The sequence below is a fragment of the Heteronotia binoei genome, chromosome 14 (assembly GCF_032191835.1).
Source record: "Heteronotia binoei isolate CCM8104 ecotype False Entrance Well chromosome 14, APGP_CSIRO_Hbin_v1, whole genome shotgun sequence".
NCBI lineage: Eukaryota > Metazoa > Chordata > Lepidosauria > Squamata > Gekkonidae > Heteronotia > Heteronotia binoei.
In genome coordinates, this window is record NC_083236.1 from 40813268 (window position 1) to 40830165 (window position 16898).

A 16898-nucleotide genomic window follows, 5' to 3' on the forward strand; every position below is an offset into this window, starting at 1 on the left:
TGCTGGAATGGCCTTGGGTCAGCCACAGCTCTGGTAGAGCTGTACTTGAAAGGGCAGCTTCGGTGAGAGCCATCTCAGCCCCACCCACCTCACAGGGTGTCTGTTGTGGGGGAGGAAGATAAAGGAGATAGTGAGCTGCTCTGAGACTCTGAGATTTGGAGTGGAGGGCGGGCTATAAATCCAGTATCTTCTTAAATTCGCGGCTTGCAGGGCAAGTGCACAGGCTGCCCACTTTTTCCAGGTGGGGGCCATGTGTGCCTGTCCTGCAAGCAATGAAATTGCAGCTTCCAGGGCAGGTATGCACAGCGCCCACCTTCTCTTCAACCCGTGGCACAGAGTGTTAATGCTGCAGTATTGCAGTCCTAAGCTCTGCTCACGACTTGAGTTCGATCCCCAGTGGAAGTTGGGTTTTCAGGTAGCTGGCTCGAGGATGACTCAGCCTTCCATCCTTCCGAGGTCAGTAAAATGAATACCCAGCTTGCTGGAGGGAAAGTGTAGATGACTGGGGAAGGTAATGGCAAACCACCTCATAAAAAGTCTGCCGTGAAAACGTTGTGAAAGCAACATCACCCCAGAGTCGGAAACGACTGGTGCTTGCAAAGGGGACCTTTCCTTTCCTCCTTTCTGCAAATGGTTGGGGAAAAGTAAGTGTGTGTGTGCATACAAGACACTCATCTCCAATGCCATGGTCACTGTGTGTGATGTCAGTGTGCCAGAGATGGCTCCTCCCCCTCCCAGAATGCCCCCTAAAATCCCCCCACCAGGGAGAAGATGGGACCTGACAACTCCAATACAAACACATAAAGAAAACATCTATTAAGGGTGGTTGTTGTTGCTTTTTTGCATTGTATCAATGTACTTTTGCATCTAAAAGTAGAGGAGGGAGATGGTACTAGCAGATATCTCAAATTGTGCAAATACTTTTACAATTAATTTTGTAGATTTGTTTGTATTGTATATGCAACGTGTGTAGTTTTTACACACAATGCTATTTATATCTAAACCCCCCCCACCAGGCTTGTATTGTCAGTGATGTTACTTCCAGAAGTACTTCCAGAAGTGATGTCATCATGTCACCAGTGACATAGGGACACTCTGATATTGGGGCAAAAACTCTATGGTATAAATTGATAGATTGGTGATGTCTTTCAGACAATACAGTTGAAAAATATGCATGTTTTATGCAATAATATGGTGTGTGAAAATGGAATCAGAGGTTTGAGTTGCAAAAGAAGGATGAAAAAATAAACATTGATTTTTTTTAAAAACTGAAACACCAGGGATGTGAAATTCATAATCAGCCCTTATAGGGATTACTAACAGAATATATGTATAGAGATACATAAATGTTAAGTATTATTACTTGCCACTTCACTTGCATGAAAACTGTGAAATTGACTTTTACAACCAGAATCCTAAAAATGTGTTTCTTTAATGACAATATTCTCAGAAATCAGAATATATAAATTTCTACATGTGAATATTCTGTGCATGTGAATTCTCTTTTGTGCAGTAAGACTTCTGAGGAATTGCTGCAGTGGGGGAGGTGGAACCATAAATGCAAGGTTTGACTTCTCTGGGGAAGAGAGATAACTGCGCACAACACTACAAAAAGTATGCTCAAACTGGAAGACTATTATGTGAAGCAGCTGGGAAGAATCTGAATTTAGTTTTCTTTGAGCTCTCGCTTTGATCTGATTTGCTATTCCTTTGATTTTTCCATTGGATGAAATTTTCCCAAGTCCTCTGTAAGTAATACCTAGCTACCTTGCCAATTCTACCATCAGAGCTGCAAGCACACATCCTTCATAGAAAAAGAAACCCAATAGCAAGTGATTGTATTGCTTGCCAGAGAGTTTCACTATGTAGAAATAATTTATTAGGTACAAGCGATAGTGGCAGTATTTAAATGCAATGACACATTGTTCAGACTAGGTAATAGTTCTTGTAGAAGAGCCTTGGCTAGTTTTACAGTCCTTTACATGGATGGTTGCCAAACCCCTACTGGAGGTAGGGGATCTTCTCTGGAGCCCCTATTCCCATTGCTAATCAGGTGGCCAGTGAATGACTTACTGAAGGCAAAAGAAGGGCTAGGCCTGGATTGCTGGCAACATGAAGATGTCACTTCTGGCATACATTGCCAGTGACACAAGGATGCTATTTGGACAAAAATTCTATGGTAAAAATTACTTCTACCATAGAGTTTTTGCCTCAATATCAGAGTGTCCCTACATCACTGGTGACATGATGACATCACTTCTGGTGAGTGCTGGAAGTAACATCACTGAAAATACAAGCCTGGGCTTCTTTGGGCCCAGTAAGTCCCCTCACCCCCATTGGTTGCAGGAGGTACCTAGTGATCCTATTTTACATGTAATCTGCGTTCAGGATTATCAGCTGATCTGATCATCATCTAGTGGATCCCAATGATTAGCAAAGAAGGAGAAAAATATAGTTAGGCAGAAAAGTTATAATAGTTCATGTTCTAACTGGTAAACCACAGGCACACCAAGTCAGAAATAAAGCAAATGGTAGGGAAATATGCGTTTGTGTGTGTCCAAACAAAATATAAACTACTGGTTGGCATGCATTACATTTCGCTGCACTGACAATTGATCTTTTCAGACACACACGCAAACACACACAGCATGGGATTCATTTCCCTGTGATGATTTTATAGCCTGAGGTTGTATGTAAATATCATAGCCATAGAGACGGGGATATACCCTTGGGTCTTTTCTAACATGATCACCATTGTATCAGGAGGTACCTAATGACTGGATGGGAAACCCCATTAAATTGGCTCTACCCATACCACTGATGTGCATTAGTACAGACACGGTACCAGTCTAACCAGTTTGCACTGATTGTTTCCTATTTTGTAACTTTTTCTATGCATTTCTGTTTTTGCCACTAATTTTGCATCTCTCTTTTTTGCTGTTTGCAGAGTTGTAATGTATGCACAGTCTGCAGTTTCAACAGGCAACTCTGATAATGGGGGAAAGTTGTGGGGAAATAGAAAATGGGTCTAAACTAAGAAATCATGGGGCCCGTTCCCATGAAGGAGAACTGAAACAAACAAAGATTTTTCAAGTGAAACAGCAAGAATGTGAAAGAATCCTTAGGCACTTAGACCATTAGGTGTGCAGATCTACTGCCTAGATTTTCTTGACTGCCCTTCATTTCCCCCCTCACATATAATGAAAAGATTTCTATCAGTTGAAATTAGGTTTTGATAAGACTGGACGTATTTTAAGAGAACAGTTGCAAACTATTTCTTATACACATCTACCAGAGGACCTAGGACTGATGGTGGCAGTCAAATCTTTCTATTTTCAATTGAATCCTCTTGTAGTTGGAATCGCCACGTCATACATTTCTTCCCCATTTATAGTAAATTAACTCGTGGCTGATTACAGTTCAGAAAATCTATCAGATCCATGGAATAATGAAATATTGTTTAGGTAAATATCTATAGCCTGCATTTATGTTGTAAGGCAGCTTACAATTCCAAGATGAAAAACATACAAAATATATTAATTCCCCCTTTTAAAAAGTGTTGGCAGCTTATTCCCCAATAAAAGCCCTCACTTTACAGCACCTCCTAAAAACTTCTAAAAATGCTCTCCTTTCATTGGCTCAGGGAGGCAGGTCTACTAGGGCAGTGGCCCCCAACCTTTTTGGCACCAGGGACTGGTTTTGTGGAAGACAATTTTTCCACGGACCAGTGGGGGTGTTGGAGTTTTTGCTGCCCCAGGCTGTCCCCACGCCCACACCCCGCCCCTGCCCTGAGGGTCTTTAAGTGAGGGATAGTTGAAGGTCACTGCTGCACTGCCCATTCCGCCTGCCAGGGACCCGGTACCAGTCCACGGCTCGGGATCCCTGCACTAGGGGGCAGCCAGTATAGAAAAGTGGTCTGTAGTATATGCCACACTTAAGCACCTAGCAGATGACAGCCAGAAGACAACTTTTGGTACAGTGGGACAGATAGGGAGAAAAGGTCCTTCTGTTGTTCTGGCTCACAAAAGCTTATGCCACAATTTTTCCTCACTATATTTCATTTCATATGTATTTAATTTAAGCCTACTTTGCTGAAATTTTCAGCGTAAGAAACTGAAGCTGCAAAAGATGAACTGTAGGAACAATATTTCAGGGTTACTCATTGATGGAAGTTGTTGGCATTCTTACCCAGTGCATAAGAATCTTTATTAGAAGCTTGAAGAAGCTAATGTGAAACAGGGGTACTAGTACTAGTACAAACCTGTTACCTTATGGATTGCTGGCCGCATTTGTTTATGAATCGGACTGATTGAACATCTATTACTCTCATCGGAACTTCCCGAAGAAGTCTGGGCATTGATTTGCTGAAAAAGGAGGTATTGGTGTTCTGATATAGTTGTTCCTTGGACTGTATAAGAGACTGAGTTATTTATTTCTTCATTTTGTGGAACTTGAATATATTATACATTTGTATTTATCTCTGTGTAAAATTCTTTTTTGATTTATTGGAGGCTGGATTTCACAGGAGTGTTTGCTTTGTATCCCTCTGCCTCACCTGGAGAGTGGCAACAGTGGTTCCCCATAGGGTTGCCAAATCCCCTCCGCTCTTTGGCCAGTGACGTCACCCATGGCCGCTCTAGGAGTTTCTGGGAAAACGCTATGGTTTTCCTTGACACTCTAGCCATTTGGGAGGGGAAAACTTTATGTACCTATTGTACCATAGAGCTTTCCCTCCCAAATGGCTAGAGTGTCTGGGAAAAGAATTTTCCTGGAAACACCTAGAAGAGCTGCTGCACGCCGACACCAGTGCAATGATGTCACTTCTGGGTGACATCATCATGCCAATGACATTGGGGGAGGTTCTCCCCGCTGGCCCAATGTGGGCCGGTGGGTTGGGAACCTCCCGGGTGGGGGAACCCCCGCCCAGACCAGGGGCTTGGCAGCCCTAGTTCCCCAGGAGGAAGTAGCTGGGTGGGATGGTGGAGTCTATGGCATTGTACCTGTCTGAATCCCACCCCTCCTCAAACCCCACCCTCTCCATGCTCTTCCCCCCTCAAATCTCCATGAACTTCCCAATATCCTTTCCTTTCCAGCAGCAGTAACAATGTTTTGGAGAGCAGTTGTAATTCTGAGTGATTTCCAGCCCTCACCTAGAGAGTGGAAACAATAGTTCCCCAGGAGGAAGTGGCTGGTTTGGAGAGTGGAGTCCACGTATCTGTCTGAGGTTTCACCCCTCCTCAAATCCCATCCTCTCCATGCTTCACCCTTCAAATCTCCAGGAATTTTCCAATGTGGGTTGGCAAGTGTTATCACACAGGTTTGGGCTCGGCATTGATGAGTCAGTCAGGATACATGTCTAACTGTCTGCAGTCTATGTTAACTGATTTTTACCTCAGAACACAGAGCTGCACAGCTGAGCAATCCAAGACAGGGGTGTATTTCAATTGTCTGCAGTCTCTATTAATTGATTGCCACCTCATGACACAGAGCTCCACACCTGACCAATCAGAGATGGAGTGTGTGGAAGCTGGGAGCAGGTTACCAGACACACAGATTCTGTTATCTGACACTGGGGTTAAAGTGGGTTCTACATAAGGCACGATGGCAGGTCATCTTTCATTACAGACGTTCTATGAACAATTTCTACCAATGCATTATTTAAGAATATTAGAAAGAGTGGTCAACTGTTTGCTACAAAATGAGAAGGCAGACCTGTGTGATGCTAGGAAGAAGCTAGGCAAGTTTATTTCTAGCATCCAGGCAGGTAGTCTGTCATGATTTTACAACTTTAAAAGTGTTATTTCCTTGCCTCATACCAGTTATCTTCACTGCTGCCACTTAAGTATAATCTTATTGCCAGAGAAAAGTTTAAACATCCCTAAGTTAATATTTAGCAAACAGGGAACTTACAAAATGCAGCCTTCTGGAGAAAAAGAGGAGGAAATTGCTCTAGTTCTACAGGATGGCTGGAAGACATGCAACACAGCAACATTGCTGAAGCTAAATAAATCTGTCAACACCTGGATGGGAGTGCTCCTAGGAACCTTAAGTGTGCCACCTCAAGTTCCATCCCTACTCCCAACATATGAGGATGCTGGAGCCTCCTAACATATTGCAGAACCTGCCAGGGCTGGCCCCAGATGGTCTGGTACCCTAAGCAAGGCTAACTTCTGGTGCCCCACCACTGCACTGATAACATTATTCACATTGGGTCATCCAATACGGCACCCCCAGAAGGCCAGCATCCTAGGCAATTGCCTGGAACTGACTGATGTTTTGTGAAACAACTAGGGTTTACAGCTCATAACTGGCAAACAGCAAGAGATCGTGGGGAGCAGGAGCTTAGTTTTTCAGCATCATACTGAAATGACACCACTTCCAGTCTGACCCACAAGTGATGCCACCGTGCTGGGGCAATGCTCTAGCATTTCCCATGAACTCTATGGTTTAAACACTCTTCAGTTTATATCGAACAAACAAGGTACTTATAAAATTTAGCCTTTTGTGATTGGTCCTACCGATTCCCGTGGTTTCCATTTTGTTGCAGTGTGCATGAGCTGTTTTGAAAAATATCCACATTGCCCAGATCTCTAGCCTCTGATATCATGTATAATCTATCTATCAAATTTTTATTCTACCTCTCCCAAGTGGCACACAAGGTTCTTCCCTTTTCCAACATGTTGTCACAACAATCCTGTGAGTTATGGACTTGGCTGTGAGAGAATAATGACTGTCCCAAAGTCACTCAGTGACATTTCTGGTGCTTCCTGGTCCTAATACATCAATTAACTGCTATACTACACTGGCTGACTTATATGAATAATGTTGATAAATGTGTATATTTTACAGGAATAATCTGATACAAGAAAGCAGAACAGAGCATATAAATAAAGATTTATAAATTTGTCTTCTATATGGGGCAAAACCAACTAGGGATTGGGGGACAAAGCAAGTAAGTAAGATAAATTCAAAATCCTCCATACAGCATACCTGCAGCTATTCTGGACATACCTTCCACAGGCAATAAAACACTACAGATTGGTTTAATGACATCCTTGCTAATGCAATATAAATTCCAAAGCTGGAGAGAGCGCGCAAAGAAAGGCCTTTTGGCCAGCAGTAACATCTGTTAGTTTTCAAAGTTATGTATCCGAGAAAGGACAGCCTGTCAAAGACCCAGAAGGAACCTGTCAAATGATGACGGAAAGACAGACTGATCCAGAACAGTAAATGGAGCATATTATTCAGTAACAGTCAGGTGTTGTTTCAGCATAAAGCAGACTACTAGAGCAGGAGGTTTGCTGACCCTGCAAATATGAAAGTATTCAGAAGAAAACTTTCAAATTAGAATATTCAGGGTTTCCACCCCTCTTATAAGCACTTATCTTGTAGATATTGGGGCTGGATTCTGCCAGCTTTTTCATTCAGTCTTGCCCATTTCCCCTCTTTAATACAGCCCCCAACCTATATGGCTTTTGCCCATGTATGTCTCATGATCTACAGCATATCCCTTTTTTGGAGGTCAGAGGGGGACCGTTTCTTCTTTTTTCAACAGTAGAATAGCTGGTTGGATCCACCCATTGAGGTTGCCCAGTGGGTGAAAACATATATGGACATTTTAACCAGCTGTATACTAAGTTAGACCCTTAGTTCATCTAGATGGGTGATGTCGTCTAGGGATGTATGGATATGCCCTCTTAATTGTACCTGCCATTATGAGTTTCTTCATTCTTAATTAGCTGCTGGAGTTCCCCAGTCATTAATTTATTTTATTCTATTTTAAAACCATTTATATATCCAGTACGCCAGAAGGAGCCACTATTGTGATTACAGTGTTGGACTATGGTCTGGGTGGCCCAGATTTGAATTCTCCCTCTACCATGGAAGCTCACTGTGTGACCTTAGAGGCTCAGTCATTATTAGCCTAACTTCCTCATAAAACTTTGTTGGTCTTAAAGGTACACTTGACTCCTACTTTGTTCTATTCCTCACAAAGGCCGCTGTTGTGAAAATGAAACAGAGGAGGGGGGGGAGGATGTTGCAAGCCACTTTGGAGATAAAAGAGGGGTTAGAAATAGCTAAACAAATAACATTAAAATGTTCATTAGCAAAATAGAGAAGGGGGCATAGTATATCTCAATCTGATCTGATCTTGCAAGCAAAGAAGGGCCAGTATTTGGGTGGGATACTACCAAGGAAGACTCTACAAAGGAAGGCACAGGTTTCTTACTTGCCTTGAAAGCCCTTTGCTGGGACTGCCGTAAGATGTGACTTGACAGCCCTGAAGTACATAAAATAGCAAAGAGGAAAAGACTGAACTGAAAGAAATGAACCCTACACATGAGTTCTCTGTAAAGGATCACACTTTTTTTAAAAAAAGAGAAACAACAGATCTGCTTTGGAAACAAGTATAAGCAGTAGTTTAGAACTCCAGAATCTACAGAGAAATTTGAATGAGTTGTATTTCAGAAAGATGCCTTTTGCTGAGCATTCGAATGATAAGCAATTAAGTGATGCAAAGACATGTATGAACCAGCCACTGGGTAATGACAGCTCTTTATACTCTCTGCATTTTTTTTATATTTCTTTGTTTTCAGAGGAATAAAATAAGATGAGCTTCATTCATTGGAGAGCAAGTTTGCTGTAGTGGTTAAGTGTGCGGACTCTTATCTGGGAGAACCGGGTTTGATTCCCCACTCCTCCACTTGCACCTGCTGGAATGGCCTTGGGTCAGCCATAGCTCTGGCTAGGGGTTGTCCTTGAAAGGGCAGCTGCTGTGAGAGCCCTCTCCAGCCCCACCCACCTCACAGGGTGTCTGTTGTGGGGGAGGAAGGTAAAGGAGATTGTGAGCCGCTCTGAGACTCTTCGGAGTGGAGGGCGGGATATAAATCCAATATCTTCTTCTTCTTCAGCATGAATTAGAAACTACTTGAAACTGTAACTCAGAAAGCAGGACCCTGGTTTGATGGTAGATGCAGTGCTGAAGATATGTGTGGAGCAAATCTATTAGATACATGATGATGATTTTTTTTTTTTAAAAAAAAAGCAGACTATGGCATTGCTTTCAGAGGGAAAAGGTTACTCCAATAATGCAGTGCAATTATACACACAAAAATAGCATTGCACATAGTTGTTTGAGGATGCAAACAATTAGAAAGGTCTGAGTCTGTCTGCCATTCTGTAGCAGACTTCAGAGATCGGGAGAGGGGGGAAGTCTTGAAAGGGTAACTGGTTGGAGAGAGAAGGTTAATGAGTAGTATGGACTGATCATCTCAGCTCTGGATGAAATGTAAACATGCTTAGGAACTTGGTCATGCTGGCATGGTGTTTCTAGATGTATTTGCTTGGATGTGATGCGATCCGTGGGGTCGCAAAGAGTCGGACTCGACTGTGCGACTAAACAACAACAACAAGCAGTATGAGTATTCATGGATTGGAACTGACACCCAAGGATCAGAACTAAGGTTAACAGCACTCCCAGATTATTAGCAGCTCTATTCCCATGCTGCCACTTGGGGGGCCAACAAGGAGACAATGTCAGGGGAGAAATCGCTAAGTGACGCACACGTAGGAACAATGCTACAGCATCCACCTCAAACTCTATGATTTTAACCATAGAATTCTGGACAAATGTTAGACCATCACCCTTTGCATTGTCATCACTTCTGGGTCACACTAGAAGTGATTTCATGACATATGCCAGAGAGCCTCCCTCTAGTAAGTCTCTCCTGCCCAACCGGAACTGACTTCCAATGAAATTCAGGTGGTGAATGAGCAAGTAGATTCCATTTAATCATATTATCCAGTTTTTGGAACACACAGTTTTTTATATGGACTTGCCTTGGTCAGAAAGAAATTCTAGTCATCTTTATTTCCCTTTTGGTCATACTACTGAAATATGATATAATTCTATCTTCAAAGTGCACACTAGCCTTTTTACCAGTTTAAGGTTACTAACCTCCAAGTAGGGCCTGACATTCTTCCTGCACTAATCACCAGAGGGAATTTTCTCCTGGAGGAAATGGCTGCTTCTGAAGGTGGAGACTGTGACATCACAGAATCACAGAGTTGGAAAGGACCTCCAAGGGTCATCTAATCCAACCCCCCACACAATGCAGGAAATTCACAAATACCTCCCCCCCACATCACATCACAGGCCTGCTGAGATCTCTTCCTTAACCCTGCCCTTTCGAGGCACAACTCCCAATTCTCGAGGAAGATCTCAAGCCAGAATTGGAGTCAATTATGTATCAATGGTATAAACAATGTGTAAATGGTGTAACAATGATAAAAAGAAACAAATGAACGATAAATGCCAGCAACAGAAAGGATAAAGCCTATTTAAGTAGCACTCCCCAATCTTTTTAATTAATTATCGAAATCTGAAATGACAATTCTGAGGTAGGTCTGCTGAAGATCTGCACAGATAACAAAGTGTTTTTGTTTAAAGATCCATGGAAAGGCACAGCTTGAGAGATTTAAATATAGCAAACTATGGTATCAATCCAGTAGAGAGCAGTCCTTCATGTGACAATACACACATTCAGGGGGGGAAATTTTCTTTAAAGTCATCGCATTTGTTTACTGTTCCTGTTCATTTGCTATCTGACCTTCAAGTATACCGTATTTATATGCCAGGAAATGAGTGCAGGAGTAAAAGTCATTGCTGAGTGACAGTAAAAGAAATCCAAATTTGTCTCCTTTCTTTTTTCCCAGCAGTGTCAATCCTATATATATAAAGTTCTTTTGTCTTGGCAAAACTGAGCTCCATTATTGGTTGGGACTGTGCTACGTCAACCTTTGGCCCATAAAAACCATCAATCAAGAGTACTTGTGTGCCATTGGTTGAGTCTGCACCTCTCTCCTGCCTAAGTGGCTGTTGCTACTGGTTCTGTCTGTAAGAGGCAACCAACCTTGGTGCTGGCAGTTACTAGCTCTCCCTACTCTCCCACAGGCTGAGCCACCTGTTGCATTGTTTTGCAGAGGAGAGAGAAATCCTTCCGATTGGCTGAGGGAGGAGAAGGGAAAGAGCCAGAGAAAATCTTCTCCTGATTGGCTGAGAACTCCTCCCTCTCCTCCTCTGGAAGGGAAACAGCCAGGGATAGAGGGAAATGGTGTCCTCTGGCAGCAGACCAGATACAGAGAGGGAGGGAGGGAAGGAAAACAAGACACACAGAAAGAGATTGCAGTCCTGTGTTTAAGACCAACAATATTATCAGAGAGAAACTGTTGGTCTGAAAGGTATCGCTAAAAGCCTCTGTGGGAGAACTCACTGTGGCTAGTCCGGACTAGGGCTGCTAGTGGGGTGCTGTGCCATAGCATCCAAAGCATCCATATTTCTTCAGGGAACTAATCTATGTAGTCTAGAGATGCGTTGTAATTCTTGGGGGTCCCAAGGTCCTACTTGGAGGCTGGCAACCCTACTTCCAAGCAAAGCTGTAGCCAGTCTTTCTCACTAGGTAGAGCTTCAATTTTTTCCAGAGAGGTCTAATGGTAATATCACATCGAGACTATAAACACTTTAGATGAGGAGGTTTCAGCCTTCATGCTAAAGGAATTGCCCATTATTTCATTAAATTATTCTTTATTCCTTTAAGTAAGAAGAAGCCCTGTACCAACGAAGCCAGGGAATCAAGAAACAAAACAGTGGTGTCTTGGGAATAAGTGTTATTCACTCTGTGTGCGCTAACACGTTTTGTTTAGCACTTCTGCAGGCGAATCTGCACCATTTTAAAGTCTCAGTGTTCCTGAGGAACACTGAGTGAATAGAACTGGGGCACACAGAGTAGATAAAATTTATTCCCACGGGACCACTGTGTGTGTGTGTTTTTTTTAATTCCCTATTCCTTTAAGTACCCTGCAAAGTTTACAGTCATCTGCCTAGAATCTTAGGGGGTATTGTGGGTTATCAGTGAAGTAATTAAAGAAAGAAATAGTAACTAAATGGTGCTTGTTCTTTAAAAAAACTAGTGATTTACCTGAAAAAAAGATTAACATGGCACAAATTAGTAATCTGTTTTCTGGGACAAGAGTTAGGGGGGCTGAAACTGCTTCAGGTGGGAAGAGGAACTCACTGGTCCCAACCTGATTACAGGTCCAGTAGCAGACCCCAGTACAAAGTCCATGTTTCTCCCCTCTCCTCTCTGCAGTTGAGCCCTGTCATTATTTGGTAAGTTATTTATTGTATTAATTCATGTTAAACCAAGTTCTTACACACATTGCCAATTAGGGCTGCCATTTTCCCATTGAGGGTGGGGAATCTCCAGCCCTCCACTGTCCCTTCCTGCTCCTACTCAGCAGGTGGGTGAAGGGGTGAAATGGGGGAGTCATGGCCAGTAACTGAATATGCTGATGTCACTGCCAGTGCAACTGGAAGTGACATCAGTGTGTCACCAAAAATGTAGTGATGCCACTGGCAAGTCACCTAAACACCAATTGCCAGCCTTGGGTTGGGAAGTCTAGTGACAATACCAGATATTTTGAAGAGATACAGTACAGAACTAAAACAGAAAGGTGGTTTCTTATTTGTGAAGGAAAAATGAACACTAGTCCAGCAAACAGAAGGACACAATGATAAAACAGACATAAAATACTCTATACAACATTTCATTATAGTATGCTTACCTTTTTTTTTCTGGATTGTGAAATTTGAGTTGTCTGACAGTTCAGGTGGGAGGTTATAAACAAAGTGGTGTCCATTCTTGGGATCATCTTTGTCAATGGCCCTCATGGTGTGAATGACCTAAAAGAGAGAAGGAAAAGAAAATTTATCTAAAACAAAGATACTGCAGGTTATGTGACTGAAGGAGGGGAGATTATGGGCAAATATATTATAAATGTAATCTCACTGGGTTGAATCTTGCCAGTTTTTTCACTTGATCTCATCCAATTTCCTTCTTTTCTATAGCCCCCATCCAATTTAGTTTTCAGGTGGCCAAGGAAATATTGTATATTGTACTATCGTCATTTGCCTCATGAATTTTCTTGTATACACAATGTGTGGGCCCAGTCTGTACTTTTGGTTCTTTTGGACTGCGGTCACACAACAGACACAACGAGGTTTTTGTAACAGAGAATTTTTATGAGACATCCCACGGTGAACCACTTCAGTGCACGCTCACTCTATGACTGAATGATCAGATTACTGCTGTGCGGCAACCATGGAGTGGATGGTCAGGCAGCTTTTTTTCATCATTTGTCTTCTGAGCATGCACATAAGCACTTATGGAAAGCAGTGCGTCAGACTTTTGGCAGGATGGCAGCAGTTGGTGACCAAAGGGATCAATGGGATCACCAGAGGAGACTGCTGGGATTTGTAGTTCAGTGTGGGGGGATTGTTTGTAAAACTGTGCCTTGGAAGATTTCTTAAGAAAAACAGTCTTGAGAAGCTCCAGTGTGTGTGTGTGTGTGTGTGTGTGTGAGAGAGAGAGAGAGAGAGGTCTGTAAACTGTAAATAATAAACACACAAGTGTTGATTGACAACTCAGGGGAGATTATGCACTTATGCATATGTTCCCACCTGATAAAGGTGGGGGGACATGACAGGGAAGTTCATACTTCCCAACTGCCTTCAGTTTGTAAGGAGGGAGTTCAGACATCCAGAAATGCAGGATGAAAGCTTTGACATCTGTAAGGATCAGACTTTCCCCTGTGCCTAATAACTCCACTTTGAAGGTGGGTCAGATGACTGGGGAATAGGAGGCAGATGTTACTGTCTGATCCTGGACTTTAAATCCAGAAGGGAACAGCAATGACTTTAGATCTATGTGCTCATCTGACCGCAATCTTGGTGAGGGATGGCTCTGTTCACACAACTCTAGACATACAAGGTTGGGTCCTGTCTAAAAGACCTGCAGGCATGGGTGACAATTAGTTTACAGAGGTCTTCCTCCTACCCTTCATGTTGCTTCTGGTGGCTTTCCATCCCCCAGGTAAAGCAGTTCTGGGGATAATTTGAGCTGCATTGGGATGGGGGAGGCCAGGGTATTTTTGTAGTAGGAACTCCTTTGCACATTTGGCTACACCCACTCCCCCCCCCCCCCGGTGTAGCCAATCCTCCATAGCTTACAGTAGGCCCTGTAAGAAGAGTCCCGTAAACTCTTGGAGGATTGGCTACATCAGGGGGGTGTAGCCTAATATGCACAGAAGCTCCTGCTACAAAGAAAGCCCTGGGGGAGGCAAAGAAGTTGTGCTTCCATGCACAGAATTTGGATTGAGCCAACCAATATTCAGGTGAAAAGTTGTCCTGGAGGATTGACAACTGAATAGAGGCCAAGACCTTCCCCCAATATTGCCTCCTAGCACTGGTATTCAGAAATTTACAGCTTCTAAATATACTGGCTCCCCTTAATCACCATGGCTTCTCTTCCATGCATATGTCTACTCCCCTCTTAATGCCATCACTCCATCCACTTGTTGAGTAAAGAAGTATTTCCCTTTGGTTTATCCTGAATTTTTTGCCTATGAGCTTTGCTGGGTGCCCCCCGAGCGGTATTACTGGAGAGGGAGGAGGAAAAAAACCCTCCCCACTAATTTAAACATCTTAAAATAAACTCTGCTAGGCTGCCAGTCACAGACTGTCCCATCAAATCACAAGTAAGTCGTTAGCCAGCTATCTTAAAGTGATTACTCTCTCAGGCTGAAGCAAGATGAGACCAAGTTGCTGTGTAGATGGAGCACTGTTCAGTGGAGTGCTTCAATCTCTTTTGCTACTTGGCTTAAAGCTCCTATGTAATAATCTTCTGCTGAATTTATGTCAGGAGATAAAATCCTTACTCATTGCACTATCCAGTTTTTCCTTTTATTAACTCACTCCCCTCCCCTTACAAAAAAAAATGGGATGCCATATGAAATACGTTTGGGAAATGTCACTTTTGTTGTTTCAGATACTCAAGTCAAGAAATTAAGAGTTCAGGTTACCATAGCAACCTTCACCTCTCCCAGGCCTATACTCAAGGCGAGGAGGGATTTTTTTATCATATATATGAAGTCATGCAAATGTTTCCCTTTTGTCAGCCCTGGCCAAGTTCCAAGAGCTTTCGCTGCTATGTTCTTCTTGCTGTGCTAATGAGTACGTCATTTCTTTTTCCTCCCCTCCCTTGGTGCCAAATGATTGTTTAATGAATGACCATTATTGGAGTAACTCATTGGCACTTTTGACCTTCAAAATCTCAACAGGAGAGAAAGAGAGGGATGCTGGCCAATGAATAGCTTGCTGTTTGACTGTTTCCATAGAATATATGACTTTTGCTGTGTGCTATGATGTGAGCTGCAAAGACAATTTGCATGAGAAAGAAAGATGTCTGGGGGAAAAATAGTGTTTGAAGAAACAGCCATCTTATCAGGGTTCTTGTGAGCTGTTAAACATTGCCTTGACCTCATGTAAGGTGTCAAACAAGTAAATGACCTCTTTCCAATCACTCAAGGGACCATGAGATTTTTTAGAGAGGGCAGTGATTTCTGCTGATTATTTCTATTTATTTTCTTTAATTTATACCCTGCCCTCCCCACAAAGTAGGCTCCAGGCGGCTTACAGGGTTTAAAATTCAAACAATTCAAATTCATATTGAAACCAGAATAGAAGTTAACAATAAGGTAAAATGCACTACCACGGAGGTAACACACAACAGAAACCTTCTGAACAATGTCATGGGATGCTGAGCATATAGGGTTGCCAGTTCCCAGTTGGGGGCAGGAGATCCCCTGGTTTGGAGGCCCTTCCCCCACTTCAGGGATATCAGAAAGCTGGAGGGGAAGGAAATGTCCACTGGGCACTCCAATATACCCTATGGAGACTGGTCTCCATAGGGTATAATGAAGAATTGATCCATGGGCATCTGGGGCTGGGAGGGGGGCTGTTTTTTAAGGTAGAGGCACCAAATTTTCAGCATAGCTTCTGGTGCCCCTCCTCAAACCCCCCTCCCTCCACCTCCCAAGTTTCAAAAAGATCGAACCAGGATCTAGTTCTATGAGGCTCAAAAGAAGGCACCCCCTTCCTCCAATATTTCCAGTGAAGGGAAGGTGTTTAAAAGGAGCACGGCCCCAATTTGGTGTAGTGGTTAAGTATGTGGACTCTTATCTGTGAGAACCGGGTTTGATTCCGTACTCTTCCACTTGCAGCTGCTGGAATGACCTTGGGTTAGCCATAACTGTCACAGGAGTTGTCCTTGAAAGGGCAGCTGCTATAAGAGCCCTTTCAGCCCCACCCACCTCACAGGGTGCCTGTTGTGGGGGGAGAAGGTATAGGAGATTGTAAACTGCTCTGATTCAGAGAGAAGGGAGGGGTATAAAGCTGCAGTCTTCTTCTAAATGGGATGCCCAGAGCTCCCTTTGGAGTTCAATCATGCTTGTGACAATCTTGCTCCTGGCTCCACCCTCAAAGTCTCCTGGGTCCATCCCCAAAGTCCCCAGATATTTCCTGAGTCAATCCTATGAGCTCACCAGACTGAGCTGACAGCAGGGGAGTCACGATGGAAATGTGGATGTCCACTGCCTCAGCTGAAAGCCTGGTGGAATTATCCTTTCCCATGACATGCATAATGATCCCTTCTCACTACAGCCCATGGAGGCACCTAATTTTGATCCAGGGACCTAGTAGAGCCTTAGGAGTACAATATCAATGGAATGGAGGGACCTTGGAAATCACCATCTTGTCTTTAAAACAAAAACCCAGCAGCAACAACAACAACAACTTTAAAGGCCCATCAGAATGACATGGTTGCAAACCAGCCAATATACTCTGATAGAGGAATGAAATCATTTGCTGTAATTGTAGCAGCCCAGAGTAATGTGTATGGGTGTTATCCCATTTTAATACAAACATTCTTTAAAGTAGGTTCCATTAGGAAAGAGTGACCTGCCCAGCAAACTTCACAGTTGACCAGGCATTTGAACTCAGA

General features: G+C 43.1%; 1 protein-coding gene across 2 annotated transcripts in view; it reads right to left on the reverse strand.

The window, feature by feature from the left end:
* Positions 1 to 16898, reverse strand: part of CDH8 (cadherin 8) — a 351561-nt gene that overhangs the window by 30160 nt on the left and 304503 nt on the right. For both annotated transcript variants that reach the window (XM_060254013.1, XM_060254014.1), the window contains exon 9: positions 12625 to 12742. In XM_060254013.1, the coding sequence (XP_060109996.1) occupies positions 12625 to 12742 (118 nt within the window). The remainder of the gene's footprint in view (positions 1 to 12624; positions 12743 to 16898) is intronic.